At 38.5% G+C, this 17,084-nt stretch overlaps 2 protein-coding genes across 2 annotated transcripts; both read left to right on the top strand.

Annotated features, from left to right (window-relative positions):
- The first annotated feature begins 2,312 nt into the window (after nucleotides 1-2,312).
- LOC111609512 (nuclear factor 7, brain-like) lies at nucleotides 2,313-4,694 on the top strand. Its single transcript, XM_023338282.1, has 2 exons — nucleotides 2,313-2,472; nucleotides 2,544-4,694. Exon 2 carries the CDS (start codon nucleotides 2,561-2,563, stop codon nucleotides 3,947-3,949), a length of 1,389 nt encoding a protein of 462 aa, XP_023194050.1. The 5' UTR covers nucleotides 2,313-2,472; nucleotides 2,544-2,560; the 3' UTR covers nucleotides 3,950-4,694.
- A 9,113-nt stretch (nucleotides 4,695-13,807) lies between these two features.
- On the top strand, nucleotides 13,808-16,178 carry LOC111609541 (nuclear factor 7, brain-like). The gene is made up of 2 exons (XM_023338647.1): nucleotides 13,808-13,966; nucleotides 14,038-16,178. Exon 2 carries the CDS (start codon nucleotides 14,055-14,057, stop codon nucleotides 15,441-15,443), a length of 1,389 nt encoding a protein of 462 aa, XP_023194415.1. The 5' UTR covers nucleotides 13,808-13,966; nucleotides 14,038-14,054; the 3' UTR covers nucleotides 15,444-16,178.
- The last annotated feature ends 906 nt before the right edge of the window (nucleotides 16,179-17,084 follow it).

Here is a 17,084-nt window from a genome sequence, read left to right as displayed (position 1 = left end):
CCAACCTCATTAGAATTTTATAGTATAAATTTATTAAGCAAGCTTAAGCAGGGATATGCAACATACCAATCAATAATCAATTGCATATAATTTGAGAGCAGTATAATAAAATCAACATGTATAACCATGCTATCCTGTCTCTTTTCCCTAACCTATGTCGCAACTTCTGAGATGGATTTTTATGGAGCAGATTCAACTCACACCCAGTTGATGGTGAATCGAGGCAACAGAAACATCTAGAATCCTTGGTCAGAGTCTTTATCCTTGTGGAAAAATCCTCCTTAGAATAGAAGCAAAGCAGAACGGGGCCAAATCCTTCGAAACCCCATCTCTTTATCCCTCAGGGATCTTTGTCTTTTTCTCCAAGTCTGCTGCCGAGTTTTGAGATTGTTGGGTTGAGGCAGGGCCGTCGGTCGAATCAGGAACCAGGGGCTGGCGCAGTAGGGTCTTGTCCTTCTTAGCGGCGTGAAGTCTCAACTTTTCCCGTGGTTCAGAGGTGCGGTCCGTTGCTGTTTCTTAATCTGCTTCTCCGTGTTGACTCGCTTCCAGCGCCGCGGACTAAGAACCGTCGCTTCCTCTTTTCAGCCCCTTTTTATACTCTTTTTATCCATATGTGTGTATGGAGAGTTTGCTTTACTATTTTTTTTCTGAACTTCTGCTTTGTCCCCCCATTTGTGTGTGTGGGACCTTAGTTTACTATTTTTTTCTTGAACTTCTGCTTTGTTTTTCTGGAAAGTCCCATCTCTCCCCAGCTTGCGACATTTCCTGTCAGCAGGGCTTCACCCATCATGCTGACTTTAACGTACTGCACTCCTCTCTTTTCTATAACTCACTATATTATCTATTACAACTTATTAAACACATTCAACCTATGTTAAACCCATTTGAATTGATTTCAAATCATCACAACTTGATATTCATTAACAATTAATCACATCTCTCACTTATTATAAATCATCAACCATAATCATTACATTGAATCATTACAGATCATTATTCAGAAATACTTTGCAGAAAGTTATTGAGTGATTACTTATACTATTGAGTGATTACCTATACTCATGTTTCCAATTGTATTCATACATATTCAACTTAATTAACTTTTAATCAAACCACAAGATTGCTTATTTTCTCTCAGGCCTTTGTGCACCTTTTCTGCGTGCACCCGGAAAGATCTCACACCCCATGCCAGTTTTCTTGACACAACGCATGGCCATCTGATATCCAGATTATGCCCCGCCTCTTCTGGGACAACTCTCACACAGACACATACAAATCTCATTCATTCATTCATTCATTCATTCATTCATTCATTCATTCATTCATTCAGCCTAATGTTAGTTTACACACACATTTTCCACCTATCATTCAGAATAGTTTGTATGCTTTGTGTATATGTGTGATATTTTAGTATTTTATGTATGCGTGTGAGAGAAAAATTGTGTGTGATATTTTAATAGCCTATATGTGCAGTTTTAATATTGTGTGTGTGTGTGTGTGTGTGGGTGTGTGTGTGTGTGTGTGTGTGTTTGTGTGTATTAGTCTTCAGTAGTGTGTGAGAGAGAAAACAGTTTTTGTCCTCATATTTGGGAAATCTTGTTACAATCTGATCTTGAGGAAAAAAATATCGGATTCACAAACTGATTATCTGGAAGTCATGACCTTTTTAACAAGGTCAGCAGCAGATGTGATGATGTCATAACCAAGAAAGGTTAAAAAAATTGACTGGAAAATATAATAAAAAAACAATATAAAGGCATCTATGCAGCACCAGGAGAGTAAATTTAGATGTTTTGCAGGTCTAGACACTCAAAGTTCTCAAAAAATGGATTTAAAGGCTGAAGAAGTGGATTTTCATGAAATGTCCCTTTAATTAAGTAATTCATGACAAGGTTAAGTTTTTATGTGTTTGCTGTAAATGTTATGTAACCTCTGTGTGATGCTAACAGTATTGGCCTGGATTCTCTTGGAAAACAGATTTTTAATGTCGATGGGATTTTCCAAACAAAATTAATGCTAAATTAAGAAAAGAAAAGTAATGAGGTCTTTAGGGTAGATGAGCCATCATTTGTGACACATCAGTGAATAAAAACATTTAAGTTTTAATGTTAGTGGAGATCCTTAAAGAGTTTTATGGGAGGAAAATATATTTTTAAATAACGCAAGAAGAAACTTTTATCAGAAAAACTTGATTTACTGTGCAATTATTCTAAAGCCGCATGTTCACTAGAGGGCGCCACATCTCTGCCTCAAGACTGTAAATTCAACAGGAACTCTTGGAAAAATGAACAGGAAACAGTTGAGAGAAAAAAACTCACTGAGTAAACACCCTGGGGAGGAACTCTGACTCCTGCCTTCGTCTCCGACTGATATCAAACTAACACTGAACAAGGAGAACAGAGAGAGAACTGAGCAACTAGACTCTGAAACACAGACTGCTGCAGGAGGAAAAACAAGCAAATCAAAGTGAAAGTAAGTTCAGAAAGTTTCTACAGGTGAGAAACTGACTTCCTGGTTTGACTTTCTGTCTGCTGTAATTTCAGCTTCACTCTGAGACAAAATGGCTTCCAGATCAGTTGATGATCTCTGCTGTCCGGTCTGTCAGGAAATATTTAAGGATCCGGTTCTTCTGTCATGTAGCCACAGCTTCTGTAAGGAGTGTCTGCAGAAATGTTGGAGCACAAGCACTGGTCATTCATGTCCAGTTTGTAGGAAAAGATCTACATCAGGTGCTCCACCCTGTAATCTGGCTCTGAAGAATCTCTGTGAGTCTTTCTTACAGCAGAGAGAGCAGAGAGCTTCAGAGGGTCTCTGCTCTCTGCACTCTGAGAAACTAAAATTCTTCTGTCTGGACCATCAGCAGCTAATTTGTCTTGTCTGCAGAGATTCAGAAAAACACACCAATCACAGATTCAGACCCATCGATGAAGCTGCTCAGCAACACAAGAAGGAACTTCAGGAAACTCTGGAGCCTTTAAAGAAGAAGCTGGAGCTCAGGAAGAAAGTTCAGGAGGAGTTTGATCAGACAGCAGAACACCTGAAGGTCCAGGCCCGACACACAGAGAGGCAGATTATGGAGCAGTTTAAGCAGCTTCATCAGTTTCTAGCAGAGGAAGAGGAGGCCAGGCTGGCTGCACTGAGGGAGGAAGAGGAGCAGAAGAGAGGGATGATGAAGGAGAAGATGGAGGCTCTGAGCAGAGAGATAGCAGCTCTTTCAGACACAGTCAGAGCCACAGAGGAGGAGCTGAGAGCTGAAGACGTCTCATTCCTGCACAACTACAAGGCTGCAGTGGAAAGAGTCCAGCGCTGCCCCCTGCTGGAGGATCCACAGCTGCCCTCAGGAGCTCTGATAGACCAGGCCAAACATCTGGGCAACCTGGCCTTCAACATCTGGATCAACATGGAGAACATGGTGACCTACACGCCTCTGGTTCTGGACCCAAACACGGCTGGTTCAGAACTCTATCTGTCTGAAGATCTGACCAATGGGAGGAGAGGAGAAAAACAGCAGCTTCCTGATAATCCAGAGAGATTTGATATTTACAACTGGTCTGTTCTGAGTTCTGATGGTTTTAACTCAGGGAACCATATCTGGGATGTTGATGTTGGAGACAGTTCATACTGGGAACTTGGTGTGTTAGAAGAGTCTGTTCAGAGGAAGAGAGACATAAAGTCTGGATTGTTATTTATATGGTTTTATTTAGGTAATTACTCAGCATGTTCTCCATCAGCTCTTCCCACATTTCTCCCAGTCCAGAAGAATCTCCAGAGGATCAGAGTGAATCTGGACTGGGACAGAGGAAAGCTGTCCTTCTCTGATCTGGATACTAACACACACATACACACCTTCACACACACCTTCACTCACAAGATGTTTCCATACTTCTACACTGATAAAACATTAAAGATCGTACAGATGAAGATCTCAGTGATCAAGCAGCAGCTCTGATGATCTCAGCATGAAGATCACAAAGTCCAAATAAAAACTTATTGATCAGATTGAAACTGTGAGTTTTAAAGAGGAAACTGGAGATGATCTGATCATCTGGAGATTCTTCATCTCTGACTTTCCAACTATTGTTTCCATTCTAGCAGAAATTAATGTCAATATGTTGAATTGAATGCTGTCTATTTGTAGCTGCTTAGTGATAAAACTGAACTACTGAATGAATCTGAAATGACCTTTTCAGTTACTTCTAAGTTTTTATTTGTGTTGCTTTGACTATTTCCCTGATCAATGCTGTGTTTAAACTTTCTATCATCACTTTTATTATTCAGTAAATACCAGAAAATACTGTGATAATAATCTAAGTCCATGTTGTCCATCGTTAATAACAGGAGATTTTAATCTGGTCTAGAGACTTTCTGTTCAGTTCAGTTCCAAACACTTTGGTTCATCAGACCTTCATAATTAAGAGATTATCATCCAGTTTGTTACTATAAAGATTTCAGAACAATGATAAACTCTACATGATGTTTGTGAAGCAGCAAAAACTGAATATTGTTGCAGGAGGGCAGCGTTAATCTTTCATTTCTGATTCTTTAGTCTGAGTTTAGTTTTGGTTTTGAAACAAAACAGAGGAAGAAGTTTTGGACTTTTCATCTCTGTATAATTTGTTTTGCATTTTTAGGGAGATGATGTATGAAATAAGTGCAGAACTGTAATAAATGTTATTTCCATTCATTTCTTCTCTGTGGTTTTATTTTGGTTTCCATTTCCAGAACTTACTGTCATTTTTAGAGTGTCAGTTTGGATCCACAGTTTGAAAGTCAGAATGTGATGGAATCAATCAAATTAGCATCAAATCATTTCTGATTCATTCACTGTTGTGTCAAATAGTAGGACCTCCTCCAAACTCCAGTTTGTTTCTTCTGATGGTTTTAGTTTCATTTGAAGGCATTTGGTTCAGCCAGCAGGGGGCGCCGAGGCAAGCCCTTCATGTATCTTTCATGGTTCTGGGATCTTTTAAACATATCAGGCTTTTAAATCCTTTTCACATGTGAATCCTTCACTTATGGTCTATATAAAGTATAACTGCAATGCTTTGGTCTGTGTCAGGTTTAGAACCTTGAAATAGACAAAAAGAAGAGAGAGAGAAATTGGATTTTACTCGCAAGGAGAGCAGAAAGGAGGGTCTGATTTTCATTGTGTCCAATCTCGTTCTGAGAATCCTCTCTTGCTTATGCTTTATTAAACAAACCCAGCTGCTAACACACCATTTTTATCATAGATCAATTTCAAAGAAATTATTGTTTTTTGTGTCTAGGTGTTTATCAGTGGACAAAAATAATGTAAATTCCACGTTTTATGTCCAAATGAGTAAATGAGTAGGTTGTCGTCACTGATCCTTAATTTCTGAGAAATAAAAAGACATAATTGCACAAATATTTATTGAAATGGTTAGTATTGGAGTTAATAATCAAATACAAAAATGTTTTGGAGGAATTTTTTGGTTTCTGACACTATTGCATGACTATACACTTCCTGGCTCCCACACCAGGACAAGGTTCTAAACTTTGCTTTTCATTTAGGTGTTATAGCCTAGGATTCACACGGTTTATAAGGTTCCCAAAACCTTTTTCATAACCCTTAATGGGTCAACCCTCATTACACTTTTCTTTAAAAGAGAATTAACTTACTTTCAGTTCTCTCTCCCCTTCGCAGAGTTATGTCAACCCTCAGATCCCAGCCGGTGGGCCGACTCCAGTCCTGGAAAAGGATCTATAAACCCATTCTAAAGAGTTTAGCTGTTTGCACGGTCTTTTTGGACTCTGCCACACCCACTGGAATCCTTAGGTATGTTGGGGATCCGGCTCGAAGGACCAATTAAATGTCAGGTTCACATCCTTAAAATAGACAAAAAGAAGAGAGAGACAAATGACTTGGATTTTACTCGCGAGGAGAGCAGAGAGGAGGGTCTGATTTTCACAGTGTCCAAACTCGCTCTGAGAATCCTCTCTTGCTTCTCCTTTATTAAACAAACCCAGCTGCTAACACACAGTCATAAATCTTTCTATACAATAAATCTCCTGTCGAGGTCTCAAAGCAGTTCCCTTGTCTCTCTGGGTCACAAGCTTTGACCCTTTAGCCTTTTAGTGTTTTACTAAGAGCAGTTCTTAGTTTTGTCTCCAGAGTAGCTGGTATATGCTTGCAATCTGGCACGTTCATCAGTTTCCTGCAGACATCTCTCACAAAAACACACATAGGAGAATAATACAAAGAATCTCACAGTCCTTAAAGTTAATTTTGAGTATATATGGGATAAAAGATATTTACAGTTCTAAAAGTCTGTTTTAGAGCAACTTGTTTGAAAATTTATTAGCTTGTTTTTTTTCTTAAAATGTACTGACTTATCTGGACATTTTTTACTGTAAAAATGCAACACCTAAATTTTATTAACTGCTGGGTCTTGTTGAGGAAAAATGATTATTTTTAGTGCTTAATACAGTTAATCTTACGGCATGTGTAAAAGGTATATTGAACATTCTTATTTTGAACAAATTTCTTAATTTTGAACAGGTTTGTGTTAAGGACTTAAAACTATGGATGGGCAAGCAAACAATAGTAACCAAATGCAGATCAAAGGGGATCTCTCAATGGGGCTCCTGCGGTGTTGTCAGAGCACAGGAGGCCATAAAATTAGCATCTCCTGGAAGGGCAGTATCACTTGAGCCTGGAGGAGAGAAATCTGTTTGGTTCACAGAAGATCAAAAGTCTTCCAGAACCAACATCTGGGATGGTGTAAAACTGAATACAACATAGAATGTTGAAACAACTAACATTTAACTTCTAAGACATTTTTCTAAGTATTAATAGCATGTTTTTAATGAAGAATGTATTATCTAATTTTAGAACTACTAATCTAGTAAATGATGAATGTATTTGAAAATTGTACTATCTGTGACAATATCAGAATCAAATGGAAATTGTTTGAATGAAAATGTTTTGTTTAGTATTAGAAAATGGCTCAGCATTTATGCTAAATGGGTTTTGTGAAGATAACCTTTCTTTGAACCAAATTACTGGATTTAAGTTTGCCTTGAGAATTTATGTAAGGAGTGATAACGGGAGAGACTTTGGATTTCACAGGTATCTGTGAAATCTTATCTTAGGTTTTTCTTTACCCAAATGACCGTAGAATCCAGGAGACCAGGATGCAGCTGTTGGCTCTTTTGTTGAACCAGAGAGCAAATGGCCTTTGATCTTTGGCGTAAATTAGGGGGAGTTCGAAGTTTTTCTGAGTGTCTAAGGTAGCTTCCAGTTGGTCAACCAGAGGTACACCTTAATTGATTATATTAAAAAGGAAAGACACACCTTCAGTATAAGAGTTCGTGCACAGGAGTAATACTTCAGACAGCTGCCACTATTTTGCTTTTTTGCATCAGCTCTCTCCAAAGACACGTCTTTGTCTGTCTTTGACTGTCTTTGTCTTGTCTTTGTCTCGTCTTTGTTTGTCTTGTCTTTGACGCGTCTTTGCCTTTTTCTTTGTCTTTTCTTTCTCTATTTTTTTCTGTCTCAAGGTAAAGAATGTATATCTCTGTTCCTCTGCAGTTTTGTTGTTAATTCATACGTTGCTTTGTATGGGATTAAACGCTGTGATTCTGTGACGTCAACGTGCAGTGTTGTTTCCTTGTGGCTGCACGTCGCCCGCTGAGAGGACCCGGGAGTTTGAGGAAGAGAGAGAGAGCCAAACTTTTTTACAAAGTTAATTTTTTAATTATTTCTCCCTTAATAATTGGGGGCTCGTGCCGGTTCTGGAATCTTGGCGGGTGGCTGTTTCTCCCAGATCGATCTGTTTCGGCCCGACAATTCGGTGCGGTAAGACACTATTTAATTACTTTGTGGTTGTCTGCAGCGCCGTGTGCTCGGACCGGGCTTGATTACTGTGGGTGTGTGCAGCCACACAAAGTTTACAAGCTGCAGAGGTATATAGATTTCTTTTAAAAGAGTCTGTTGTTTAGAAGATTTGAATTAATACATATTACAAGGGATCGTGGCGGATTCAGGCAGAAGGAGTTTACGTTACCTCTGTCCTAAAGCTGGGTTTCTTATTTATGTTCTTTTCCCGGAGGATCAATGCCTGGGCCTCTTTAAAAAAGAATTTTGGAAGTTGTGTATTCAGGTAGTTTGGGCTTGAATCAGCCCGGAGATTTTGACTCATCTCCAGTGGACTTATAATTGGACCGAGTTGTATCACTCGTGGAAAACAATGGACTAAAAACTAGGTTGTATCACCTTTTCTTGGTAGAATTAAGGACTAAGTAGGTTGTATCACCTTTTCGTAGAGAATTAAGGACTAAAAAGCAGGTTGAATCACCTTTTCGTGGAGAATTAAGGACTAAGAGTGAAGTTGATGCATCTTACATTCTTGTAGCCGGCGCCTGATTTTTTATTTTTCTTTTCTTCTCTGTCTTTTACATTTGTCTGAAACTGTGTTTTGTGTTCTCTGTATTTCTCTGTGTGTGTGTGTGTGTGCTGAGTACTCTGAGTGGAACGTTGTGTTTGAAAAGCACTGTTTGTGTGGATTTGAGTTGATTTTTGCTGCATTTTTATTGTAAAGTTATTTTGGACACTGAGTTGCAAAAGATGTTATAGGCCATTCCTATGGACTGGGTCCGTGGAAAACTCTGGCGGGGACCGAATGCGGACTTTGCAAAATACCAGACGACACAGGAACGTCCAGGCTCAGCACCAGTTCCAGGAATCGACTGGGTGTGCCTGAAGGTCATCAAAAGAAAGTGGTCTGAACCTCGCTTCACCGGACCATACAGAGTCGTGGAGAGGACGTCTCATGCTGTCCGTCTACAAGGGACAGGAGACACCTGGTTCCATTGGAGTCAGTGCACAGCAGCTGAGGAGCCACAACGCGCGCTCCGAGACATACAAGAAGATCTGCAGCTTCAATCTTCGGACGAGGAGCATCTCCAGGCACTTCCAGGAACCGAGGAGGATCTGCTAGTCCAGGAGGGAGTGTAGCAGGGATTCCTGCCACGACCACTTCATATTCCTGAAATTCAAGGCTTAAAAGGCTCGGACAGGCACAATAATCCTGTTCCGATGTCCTTCCATTGAGAAAAGGAGATTTCACCCTCTCCTTACAACTCACTGTTATATTGGCATAATAATCCAATTTTCAGTGAGCGACGGACGCTCAGGTGGAAACCTGAGGTTTACAACCGAGGAGGAAGACGGATACACGAAGGATCAGGCTACAGGAGGATCAACATTAACTTATCTTTTTACTGCGTGTTTTCGTTCTTTGCAAACTCTAAAAGAACTCTTGTTTCTTTTTTGCGCATATTTTTGATCATTTCCTGACGAAGACTTCATATTTTGTTTTTGAGGGACTATCAAAGGACATTGAATTGAAAAAAAAAAGAAAAAAGTATTTTGTAATTTTTATGTGTTTATGATTTTTTGACAAATTGTAATTTTGTGGCGAGTATTGTCTTTTAAGTTTGCAGAGCATTTCTTAGTAATTTTTATACATATATCTTAGTCTTATTTTTTTGCATTTTATACTTTGGGCTGTTGTTTGTATTGTGTTTTTTGGTTGTATTGTGATAATTGAGTGTTATGATTTTTATATTTTTCAAATGATAGGTATTTTTTACTCTTAGTTTTTACTGGTTAAAATTTGTGGTTCAACAGGTAAGTATTAAATTGGTGGATAGCGCAGGATTACAATTGACAGGTTCGGATTATGGAGTTCTGCTTAAGACACATGAACTGGCAGTGGAAGCTTTTGCTAGGTGTGTTTTTTGGACTCATTTTGCTGGGGGGTTCTGTTTAAAAAGGGGGACTGTTATATAATTAGGCTACTCTTTTAGTTTTTTTAGTATACTACATAGTTTTTTGGTTCCTCTATTAGAAGGCTTAATCAATTTTTTGTGAGGTCTGTGTGTCTCAGACTTCAAAAGGGGGACTGTTGAGGAAAAATGATTATTTTTAGTGCTTAATACAGTTAATCTTACGGCATGTGTAAAAGGTATATTGAACATTCTTATTTTGAACAAATTTCTTAATTTTGAACAGGTTTGTGTTAAGGACTTAAAACTATGGATGGGCAAGCAAACAATAGTAACCAAATGCAGATCAAAGGGGATCTCTCAATGGGGCTCCTGCGGTGTTGTCAGAGCACAGGAGGCCATAAAATTAGCATCTCCTGGAAGGGCAGTATCACTTGAGCCTGGAGGAGAGAAATCTGTTTGGTTCACAGAAGATCAAAAGTCTTCCAGAACCAACATCTGGGATGGTGTAAAACTGAATACAACATAGAATGTTGAAACAACTAACATTTAACTTCTAAGACATTTTTCTAAGTATTAATAGCATGTTTTTAATGAAGAATGTATTATCTAATTTTAGAACTACTAATCTAGTAAATGATGAATGTATTTGAAAATTGTACTATCTGTGACAATATCAGAATCAAATGGAAATTGTTTGAATGAAAATGTTTTGTTTAGTATTAGAAAATGGCTCAGCATTTATGCTAAATGGGTTTTGTGAAGATAACCTTTCTTTGAACCAAATTACTGGATTTAAGTTTGCCTTGAGAATTTATGTAAGGAGAGATAACGGGAGAGACTTTGGATTTCACAGGTATCTGTGAAATCTTATCTTAGGTTTTTCTTTACCCAAATGACCGTAGAATCCAGGAGACCAGGATGCAGCTGTTGGCTCTTTTGTTGAACCAGAGAGCAAATGGCCTTTGATCTTTGGCGTAAATTAGGGGGAGTTCGAAGTTTTTCTGAGTGTCTAAGGTAGCTTCCAGTTGGTCAACCAGAGGTACGCCTTAATTGAATATATTAAAAAGGAAAGACACACCTTCAGTATAAGAGTTCGTGCACAGGAGTAATACTTCAGACAGCTGCCACTATTTTGCTTTTTTGCATCAGCTCTCTCCAAAGACGCGTCTTTGTCTGTCTTTGTCTTGTCTTTGTCTCGTCTTTGTTTGTCTTGTCTTTGACGCGTCTTTGCCTTTTTCTTTGTCTTTTCTTTCTCTATTTTTTTCTGTCTCAAGGTAAAGAATGTATATTGTTCCTCTGTTCCTCTGCAGTTTTGTTGTTAATTCATACGTTGCTTTGTATGGGATTAAACGCTGTGATTCTGTGACGTCAACGCGCAGTGTTGTTTCCTTGTGGCTGCACGTCGCCCGCTGAGAGGACCCGGGAGTTTGAGGAAGAGAGAGAGAGCCAAACTTTTTTAGCCAAAGTTAATTTTTTAAATATTCTTCCTTAATAGTCTCTAAAGGCATGACACATTTTGAACATATTTTTTAGATGCAATAAATTCCTTTCATTTTCAGAATTAACTAAACAATATAAACTTAATAATACTCGATTTTTAGAATATCTTCAATTAAAATCTCTTATGCAAAGTAAATTTGACCTGGAACAACTCATTATAGAAGCTAATGCACAAATTACAGAACTATTTAAAATTGCATCTAAAAAGAAAACTAAGCTTATCTACAGAGTGTTAAATAGGATTGATTCAACAAAATCCATACCTAATTTAAAATGGCAAACAGATGTGAATATAATCCCAGACTGAATTCTGGATTAAAATTTGCAATAATATCTCATATATGACAAAAAAACGCTGATCTTCAGCTCATACAGTTTAAAGTACTTCACAGAATCCACTACAAACTCAAAGCCTGCATAAAATGGGTTTGTCTCAGTCTGAATTGGGCAGAACTTGTTCACAAAATACCTGTGATACATATTTTCATTCTTTATGGTTATGTAAACCCGTCCAACCAGTTTGGATCAGAGTAATTAGATTCCTGTCCAGTAGGCTTGGCTGTCTCATCCCATTATCACCTTCTCTTTGTTTACTGGGAGACGCCACCAACACGATTAATGATGTTCCAACACTAAACAACTACTTATAGCTTTAACCATTGCTAAGGAAACAATTCTTATGAGCTGGAGAACAAGGACCACCATCAGTGAGACACATTGGAAAAATCTACTCATTGAACACATTTCAATGGAAATAAAATAGATTTCATATGATTCTCATATTTACCTTAAATAACGTCATTTATGTATTATGATCATTGTCTCTGCCCTGTTTTGCTTTTCTCCTATTTCAGCATCATTTTTCCTTCTCATTTCATGTAGTTCCTGTTTGCAATATAACAAATTCCACTCAGTAGATTTAATTGATCAATTTCATTAAATGATTAAATGAAATTATTATTGCTAGTATTAATATTTTTTGTTGTCTTTGTTGGTTTGTTTGTTTTTATTGCTCTACATACTGATAATGTTGTTCAGACCATTTGTGCTCACACTCTCATATACATTCATTTGCACACAGTTAATAAAACTCATTCGTTGCAACACAATAGCCTCTGTTTTCTTTTTGTTAGCTCCATGATTTTATTTCCCTTTCATTAATGTAATGTATCACACCATGTTTTCTATTTTGATATTAAATAAAGTTTTTTTAAAAATCACACACACATACAATTTTTCTCTCTCACACACAAAATACTAAAATTTCACATATTCACTATTAAAATATATAATCTAAGAGTCGGAGTGAGGGTTAGAGTCCTTAGTGAACCTCTGAGCGCTTGAGGAGGGAGCGGTAGAGAACTGCTGGCCCAAATTAGCTTTCATAAATCGGATCAACCTTGAGCTAAACGCTGCTTACTCCGCGGAGCGCCAAGATTTAATATCCAACCTGAAACTAACTTCACTGCAGTATCAACACATGGCCATCTGATATCCAGATTATGCCCCGCCTCTTCTGGGACAACTCTCACACAGACACATACAAATCTCATTCACTCATTCATTCATTCATTCATTCATTCATTCATTCAGCCTAATGTTATTTTACACACACATTTTCCACCCATCATTCACAATAGTTTGTATGCTTTGTGTGTATGTGTGACATTTTAATAGCCTATATGTGCAGTTTTAATATTGTGTGTTTGTGTGTGTGTGTGTGTGTGTGGGTGGGTGTGTGTGTGTGCGTGTGTGTGTGTGTGTGTTTGTGTGTGTTAGTCTTCAGTAGTGTGTGAGAGAGAAAACATTTTTTGTTCTCATATTTGGGAAATCTTGTTACAATCTGATCTTGAGGAAAAAAAATATCGGATTCACAAACTGATTATCTGGAAGTCATGACCTTTTTAACAAGTTCAGCAGCAGATGTGATGATGTCATAATCAAGAAAGGTTAAAAAAATTGACTGGAAAAAATAATAAAATATCATATAAAGGCAACTATGCAGCATCAGGAGAGTAAATTTAGATGTTTTGCACTTCTAGACACTCAAAGTTCTCAAAAAATGGATTTAAAGGCTGAAAAAGTGGATTTTCATGAAATGTCCCTTTAATTAAGTAATTCATGACAAGGTTAAGTTTTTATGTGTTTGCTGTAAATGTTATGTAACCTCTGTGTGATGCTAACAGTATTGGCCTGGATTCTCTTGGAAAACAGATTTTTTATATCGATGGGATTTTCCAAAACAAAATAAATGCTAAATTAAAAAAAAATAAAAAGTGATGAGGTCTTTAGGGTAGATGAGCCATCATTTGTGACACATCAGTGAATAAAAACATTTAAGTTTTAATGTTAGTGGAGATCCTTAAAGAGTTTTATGGGAGGAAAATATATTTTTAAATAACGCAAGAAGAAACTTTTATCAGAAAAACTTGATTTACTGTGCAATTATTCTAAAGCCGCATGTTCACTAGAGGGAGCCACATCTCTGCCTCAAGACTGTAATTTCCACAGGAACTCTTGGAAAAATGAACAGGAAACAGTTGAGAGAAAAAAACTCACTGAGTAAACACCCTGGGGAGGAACTCTGACACCTGCCTTCGTCTCCGACTAAAATCAAACTAACACTGAACAAGGAGAACAGAGAGAGAACTGAGCAACTAGACACTGAAACACAGACTGCTGCAGGAGGAAAAACAAGCAAATCAAAGTGAAAGTAAGTTCTGAACGTTTCTACAGGTGAGAAACTGACTTCCTGGTTTGACTTTCTGTCTGCTGTAATTTCAGCTTCACTCTGAGACAAAATGGCTTCCAGATCAGACGATGATCTCTGCTGTCCGGTCTGTCAGGAAATATTTAAGGATCCGGTTCTTCTGTCATGTAGCCACAGCTTCTGTAAGGAGTGTCTGAAGAAATGTTGGAGCACAAGAACTGGTCGTTCATGTCCAGTTTGTAGGAAAAGATCTACATCAGATGCTCCACCCTGTAATCTGGCTCTGAAGAATCTCTGTGAGTCTTTCTTACAGCAGAGAGAGCAGAGAGCTTCAGAGGATCTCTGCTCTCTGCACTCTGAGAAACTCAAACTCTTCTGTCTGGACCATCAGCAGCCAGTTTGTCTCGTCTGCAGAGATTCAGATTTACACAAAAACCATAAATTCAAACCCATCGATGAAGCTGCTCAGCAACACAAGAAGAACCTTCAGGAAACTCTGGAGCCTTTAAAGAAGAAGCTGGAGCTCAGGAAGAAAGTTCAGGAGGAGTTTGATCAGACAGCAGAACACCTGAAGGTCCAGGCCCGACACACAGAGAGGCAGATTATGGAGCAGTTTAAGCAGCTTCATCAGTTTCTAGCAGAGGAAGAGGAGGCCAGGCTGGCTGCACTGAGGGAGGAAGAGGAGCAGAAGAGAGGGATGATGAAGGAGAAGATGGAGGCTCTGAGCAGAGAGATAGCAGCTCTTTCAGACACAGTCAGAGCCACAGAGGAGGAGCTGAGAGCTGAAGACGTCTCATTCCTGCACAACTACAAGGCTGCAGTGGAAAGAGTCCAGCGCTGCCCCCTGCTGGAGGATCCACAGCTGCCCTCAGGAGCTCTGATAGACCAGGCCAAACATCTGGGCAACCTGGCCTTCAACATCTGGAGCAACATGGAGAACATGGTAACCTACACTCCTCTGGTTCTGGACCCAAACACGGCTGGTCCAGCACTCCATCTGTCTGAAGATCTGACCAATGGGTGGAGAGAAGAGGATCAACAGCTTCCTGATAATCCAGAGAGGTTTCGTTACTGTTGGCGTGCTGTTCTGAGTTCTCAGGGTTTTAACTCAGGGAACCACAGCTGGGATGTTGATGTTGGAGACAGTTCATTCTGGATACTTGGTGTGTTAGAAGAGTTTGTTCAGAGGAAGAGATATATAGAGTCTGGATTGTTGACTGTAGAGTTTTATTCAGGTAAATACTATGCACAGTCTCCACCAGCTCCTCCCACATGTCTCTCAGTCCAGAAGAATCTCCAGAGGATCAGAGTGAATCTGGACTGGGACAGAGGAAAGCTGTCCTTCTCTGATCTGGATACTAACACACACATACACACCTTCACACACACCTTCACTCACAAGATGTTTCCATTCTTCGCCGCTGATGACACAGTAAAGATCGTACCGATGAAGATCTCAGTGATCAAGCAGCAGCTCTGATGATCTCAGCATGAAGATCACAAAGTCCAAATAAAAACTTATTGATCAGATTGAAACTGTGAGTTTTAAAGAGGAAACTGGAGATGATCTGATCATCTGGAGATTCTTCATCTCTGACTTTCCAACTATTGTTTCCATTCTAGCAGAAATTAATGTCAATATGTTGAATTGAATGCTGTCTATTTGTAGCTGCTTAGTGATAAAACTGAACTACTGAATGAATCTGAAATGACCTTTTCAGTTACTTCTAAGTTTTTATTTGTGTTGCTTTGACTATTTCCCTGATCAATGCTGTGTTTAAACTTTCTATCATCACTTTTATTCTTCAGTAAATACCAGAAAATACTGTGATAATAATCTAAGTCCATGTTGTCCATCGTTAATAACAGGAGATTTTAATCTGGTCTAGAGACTTTCTGTTCAGTTCAGTTCCAAACACTTTGGTTCATCAGACCTTCATAATTAAGAGATTATCATCCAGTTTGTTACTATAAAGATTTCAGAACAATGATAAACTCTACATGATGTTTGTGAAGCAGCAAAAACTGAATATTGTTGCAGGAGGGCAGCGTTAATCTTTCATTTCTGATTCTTTAGTCTGAGTTTAGTTTTGGTTTTGAAACAAAACAGAGGAAGAAGTTTTGGACTTTTCATCTCTGTATAATTTGTTTTCCATTTTTAGGGAGACGATGTATGAAATAAGTGCAGAACTGTAATAAATGTTATTTCCATTCATTTCTTCTCTGAGGTTTTATTTTGGTTTCCATTTCCAGAACTTACTGTCATTTTTAGAGTCTCAGTTTGGATCCACAGTTTGAAAGTCAGAATGTGATGGAATCAATCAAATTAGCATCAAATCATTTCTGATTCATTCACTGTTGTGTCAAATAGTAGAACCTCCTCCAAACTCCAGTTAGTTTCTTCTGATGGTTTTAGTTTCATTTGAAGGCATTTGGTTCAGCCAGCAGGGGGCGCCGAGGCAAGCCGTTCATGTATCTTTCATGGTTCTGGGATCTTTTAAACATATCAGGCTTTTAAATCCTTTTCACATGTGAATCCTTCACTTATGGTCTAGTTAAAGTATAACTGCAATGCTTTGGTCTGATTCCTGGTCATTGTAGCTCCACAGACCCTCATCTTCATGTTCTGAGGCCTTTTAGAGCAACTTGTTTGTAAATTCTTTGTTTTGTTGCAAAGTTGTATTAAATGTCCAGTAATGTTTCCTCTGATTGTGGCAGGTTAATTTCTATCTATTTTAATAATAATGGCCTTGTGGTCTGTAAGGATAGAAGGTTCTATCTCTGAGTTCATCACTTTATCTACAATATCCAAAGAAATCAGCCAAAAGTCAAAGTGAGACTGTTGAGATCTGTCCCTGTTCCTCCATGTTAAACATTGGAATCAAAATGTTTATTTCTCCATATATTGATCAGGTCCGTTCTATTACAGGAAGGTTCTAGACTGGATGCTGATCCGTTTCCTGGTGGCCGTCTGTCTGCTCTCTCGTCCATCAGGGTTAAAATGAATGAATGAAACTTTATTTCCAGCATGATAGTAGTATAAAATCATGCACTAGAACAAGGAATGAAAAAGACATATTTTTGTACCACAGTAATCTTAACATGCTGGAAAAGGAGCAGG

Source organism: Xiphophorus maculatus, chromosome 8 (genome assembly GCF_002775205.1).
Source record: "Xiphophorus maculatus strain JP 163 A chromosome 8, X_maculatus-5.0-male, whole genome shotgun sequence".
Taxonomy (NCBI): domain Eukaryota; kingdom Metazoa; phylum Chordata; class Actinopteri; order Cyprinodontiformes; family Poeciliidae; genus Xiphophorus; species Xiphophorus maculatus.
Note: the sequence above shows the minus strand (reverse complement) of the source record. Positions and strands in the feature narration are given on the sequence as shown.